General features: G+C 50.2%; 1 protein-coding gene across 1 annotated transcript; it reads left to right on the top strand.

The window, feature by feature from the left end:
* Positions 1–314: 314 nt before the first annotated feature.
* On the top strand, positions 315–1265 carry ACET3X_009491 (uncharacterized protein; the record flags this gene model as incomplete). The annotated part of the gene is made up of 1 exon (XM_069455692.1): positions 315–1265. The coding sequence occupies one exon, from the start codon at positions 315–317 to the stop codon at positions 1263–1265; it is 951 nt and encodes a 316-aa protein (XP_069303568.1).
* Between the last annotated feature and the right edge of the window lie 3900 nt (positions 1266–5165).

Genomic DNA, 5165 nt, shown 5'->3' with positions numbered 1-5165 from the left:
GTAATAATATTATCGCGTTGTTAAGATATGTCGCTTTGAAGTTGCAAAAGTTGGTAGGGTGCGCCGCTCGCTTGCCTGCGCCGCTCGCTTGCCATCCATGTTATGTCAATTATTGTCCGCAATTTTTTAAGGCACTACAGGACATCGATGCGAAGAAACGTGCCGAAGGAGAATCTGGAACACCGGAACCCGAAGCACCTAGGAGCGCGCAAGACCAACGTTCAAGTTACCACGGTCGTCCTAGCCCAGAAGCAAAGGGGACCAAGCAGCTTGTTAACCCAGACAAAAGCCCTGCAAAATGCCCGTTAGTTAGCATGGGCGGCGATGAGCATACTGATCTGGACAAATTGCACGATTACTTGGGTTCATACGGCGTGCTTTACTTGCTGGAAAATCTACCTGGGGCAGACGAGGTTCGATTCGTACACCAGGACTTCTTCCTCGATGCCCAGCCAAGAAAGCTCTTTGTTGGCTATCATAAAGAACACGACAACGATATCTATGCATATATGCGAAAGCCACGCGAATACCACAGGATCGAGTTCTACATCGAAGATACGCACGCACTCTCGAGGACAGTCATTCGCTCTGAAGATGTTGCCAAACAGCGCATCCTGCATCCCTTCAACAAGACTTATCTAGAAAGTGCCCACAAAATCGGCCAAGACGAGAAAGCACGACTCACACTGATGGTAAAGTGGTACTTCATAGCTGCTGGAGTAGCAAAGAGTTGCGTGCTCAGAGAGACAAAGGCTTTTCCTGAGCGCTTGCGGAGTGCGCTTGAATACATTGCCGAGCGGATGGGAGCTGCTTCTGCCAGACCACCCTCAATCGACTGCGAACGACAAAGTGAGCCTAGGACTACACCGGAAGAGGCAAGCCCAGCCATCGACGAAAGCCCTGTCCAACCCACTACCGCCGAGATTACAAACGGTCTTTTATCGTTGCCCAGCACATCTTCAATTGCTTCTCCGCGCCCGTCAACTGCCTACGCGGAGCAACTGAATGATGAGGTGAACGCAGTCGACACTTCAATATCGCGACTCACGAAGCGCACCGCTGATGATGCAGAGTTCGAAGACCTCGCTGGGATAGTCTTGGAGGTGCTTGCCACGGATCAGAATCTTACGAGTCAAATTGGCGATATCGACAAGCGGATTGAGATGTTGCACACGCAACGTAGGGAGCTGGTAGAGAAGCAGAAACATGTAAAGAGAAAGTTTACCGAGCAGACTTTGGCGATTGCTTCGAGGATGGATGAATAGAGGTATCAAGATTTGGGTTGGAGGTTAAGCTCACGTGAAGCACATGTATCTCGGCAGTTTCTCCGTGCAGACAGCGAAAGTGTCAATAACAATCCCACAGTGCACTAAGCTCTAGCTCCTATTGATATATGAGAGGCTGTCGTAGTGTGGTCAAACATGTCTGTGGCCATGGCACATACACTCTTGTGCACCTGGTTTTCCGCGGTGTGTACGACACTCAGTCATCATTCCACACCCATCCCTGCCGTACTAGAGACAAGCTCACCGTGCGGTGGAAAAGAGGTAGCGCTCACAGTGCTGTTGGCAGCGCTGCTGTGAAAGCTATAGTTTCTGTAGGAGCCCAAAAAATATCCTTTCTCAACTGCTAAAGTTCCGCTTGCAGCTTACCTTCGTCACTTTCAATATCTGTATCGTTGATAGTGACGTGGAGGTCATCATTCGTCGCACGCTCGTCCTCCGTGGCCATGTTCTCCGACGATCCTACAGCACCCGGCATACCCGGAGGGAAAGCCGTGGCCATGGATTCGGTGAGCGATTGACCAGCTACCACAGAAATGTTGATCAGCTGCTGCGCCATGGATTGGTGGAGTAGTAGCTCCTCCTGGCGGAGCTTTTCTCTTTCCGCTTGTATCTGGATGATCCTTTTTCTACCCTCTTGATTCATTGCCTCCACATCCTGATTCATCTTTTTGACGTGGGTGTCCACCTGTGCATACATAGTTTGCAAACTCGCTTTGCCCGTCTCTTCCCGTAAAGCTTCGACTAGCATACTGGCAGAGTATATCTGTGATAGCAACCGGTCGGACGGAAGGTGCAAGCGATGGACTGCAGCGTGGCGCAGTTGAGCGACGAGTGGGACCAGCTTGTTGAAAGACGCTCGTTCAGCGATGCTCATGCAGTTGTCAGGCAGAGACTTCATATGCTTCTTGATGACACAGAGCCACTTTGTAAGCTCGACTGCAGCTGCACAACGCCAGCCACGCTCCTCGAGCAAAGAGGGAAGCCATGCTCTGATGAAGTTGAAGCATGACTCTTCAAGGATCTGCTGGGCCATAGACAATACGCGATGTTGGATCTGGAAGGGAATTCTAGGGCGATGTAAGACTAAGCAAGCGGATCCAGTCTCTCTACTACTGGCGATGCGAACGCCCGCGTCTGAGTTATGTGAGACTTTTTGTATCGAAAAGCAATGACGCAGCAATCTTACCAGCTGCAGTTCCCCCAGTCGGTTCTTCAACATGAGCGGCTTGCAACATACATTTGTCCTCGATGGATCTCCCAGATGATGCCTTACGCTTCTTCAAGATGTTCTTAGCCGATGGTTCCTGGGGCGGTTCCGAAAACAGGTCCGGAAAGTGCTTCCTTGCCTCCTCCTCAGACTCGAAGACACGACACTTGAGAAGGGATACGAGAGAAGGGACGATTCGGTCGATATGACTATCGCCTACAGAGTCACCTGGGACAGGCGGTTGATTTGAAACGAGTTTACGAACCACCCTCCTTTTTCGCACGCACGCGTTCCGGCCAACGAAAAGTTCGCGATATTTCAAGAACAAACGCTGACGATCGATTTGTGTTTGGCACGTCATCTTGCTCCGAATGACGTTGATGGCAGCACGGGCTCTGTGGACGAAAGCAAGCGCTGTTGTCGCGTAAGAGTCTTGGGCGCCAACACGACAAAAGCTACGACAGTACCCTGTCCATGCACTCAATGCACGCCGTCAGTCAGTGCACGCGCAACACTAAAACGGGTTACACAAAATTGAGGCTGTTGAGCTACATAGATAAGTAGTTATTATAAGGCAACTTAGTAGAGTACTCTATAGACCTATGCGATAATCTTTCTTACTAATACTTTCTAGGCTACCATGCGTGACGGCCCAACGAGCCCCGCCACCCAACGAGCCACCCACCAAAACAACACTACCACTTCAACACGCGATAACTCCAGCAATATGACCCCAATAGAGGCTGCGCTTGCAGCTATAGAATCGCTTAGACCTGGAGAACAATTTAGCTACAGAAGAATCTCAGAAATATATGGTTGTGATCGCACAACACTCTCGCGAAGGCACCAACACCAATCAGTAACGCGCAGCCTTGAGGCTCAGAATCGACAGGCTCTCCACCTACAGCAGGAGCAGGAGCTCTTACGCTACATTGAACGCCTTACAAGGCAAGGCCTACCACCTACGCGAGCTATGATGCGAAATTTTGGCTCACAGGTTGCAAAGAGAGAGCTTGGAGAACGCTGGGTTGATCGCTTTGTTCAGCGATATCCTGATAAGCTTGTTTCAAAATGGACAACAGGTATTGACAACAATCGCCACAAGGCTGATTCAGGGAGGAAGTATAGGCTCTACTTCGACCTTCTACGCGAGAAGATAGAGCAGTATCACGTTGAGCCTCGTCACACATACAATATGGATGAGAAGGGCTTCCTCCTTGGTGTTGTAGGCCGCTCAAAGAGGATCTTCAGCAAGGCCTCGTATGAGGATAGAAAGAGGAGGAATAATATCCAGGATGGCTCGCGAGAGTGGATAACCGTGCTGGCCTGTATATGCGCTGATAGATCTCACCTTGAGCCAACCCTAATCTATCAGTCAGACTCCAGCTCAATACAGGATACCTGGCTACAGGCTTTTGACCCTCAGAACCATCAAGCCTTCTTCTCCTCATCGCCTTCAGGCTGGACAAACAATAAGATAGGCCTTGCCTGGCTTAAACGAGTGTTTGATCAAGCCACGAAGGCAAAGGCTCGCTCAAGCTATCGATTACTCATTCTCGATGGCTATGGATCTCACCTCACAATGGATTTTATCGAATATTGTGACCAGAACAAGATCCTCCTTGCTGTGTATCCTCCTCACTCAACCCACACGCTGCAGCCTCTCGACGTCTCTCTATTTAAGCCCCTCTCAACAGCGTACTCAAACGAGATCTCAGCATTTATAGAGAGGAGCTAGGGACTCGTATCAATGAGCAAGAGGGATTTCTTCCCCCTCTTCTATCGCGCCTGGCAGGCCTCTTTCAAAGAAACAACAATCCTTAAGGCCTTTGAGGCTACAGGCCTCTCGCCCTTTAATCCTGATGTTATACTACGACGCTTTCCTGCACCTACTTCTGCAAGCGATAGCGAGTCCTCAGCCTTAAGTGCCTCAAACTGGAGGAAGACTGAAGGCCTGCTGCGTCAGGTAGTGAAGGATCGAGGTGATAGACGAGCTCAAAAGCTAAGCCAAGCTTTCTACTAAATCTCAACTCAAAAGACTCTTCTTGAGCATGAAGTTAAGGGCCTACGCGAGGCTCTGATCAATGAGCGAACGCGCAGGAAGCGAGGCAAGCCTCTCCTAGTTCAGGAACCTAAGGAGTATCACGGTGGAGGTGTAGTCTGGTCTCTAAGGAAGGTGAGGGAGGCACGTGATCGCCAGCAGCTTCAGGTGCTTGAGGAGGAGCAAGTACAACTCTAAAAAGCCGAGACAAGCAGGCTTCGTGAGGAGGCAAGGGAGGCAAAGTTAAGAGAGAAGGAGATGAGGCGTCAAGCAAGGGCTGCAGCTAGGATAGTGAGGGAGAAGGAGAAGGCAGAGGAGGCTGCTGAAAAGGCCTCTAGGGCAGCTGCTCGCAGGACAGCAAAACTACTCCAACAAGCCTACAAACCTGCCCAGAAGAGAAAGAGAAGTAGCCTTAAGGCTACTGCAAAGGCTACTCAAAAAAAGAGGCCTATCGCGAGGCCTCAAGGTAGTAGAGAGCCTCGAGGTGCTGTTGTAGGCGCGCCACCTCTCAGGTCACGACGTAGCCGCAACATCACCCCTTCTACGCGATATCAATAGCTATGTATATTAATTAATGCCTATAGACCTCTCAACCAAAATATGTCGCGATAATAGCTATTGTGCAAGGCGC

This window comes from Alternaria dauci, chromosome 9, assembly GCF_042100115.1.
Source record: "Alternaria dauci strain A2016 chromosome 9, whole genome shotgun sequence".
Taxonomy (NCBI): Eukaryota; Fungi; Ascomycota; class Dothideomycetes; order Pleosporales; family Pleosporaceae; genus Alternaria; species Alternaria dauci.
Note: the sequence above shows the minus strand (reverse complement) of the source record. Positions and strands in the feature narration are given on the sequence as shown.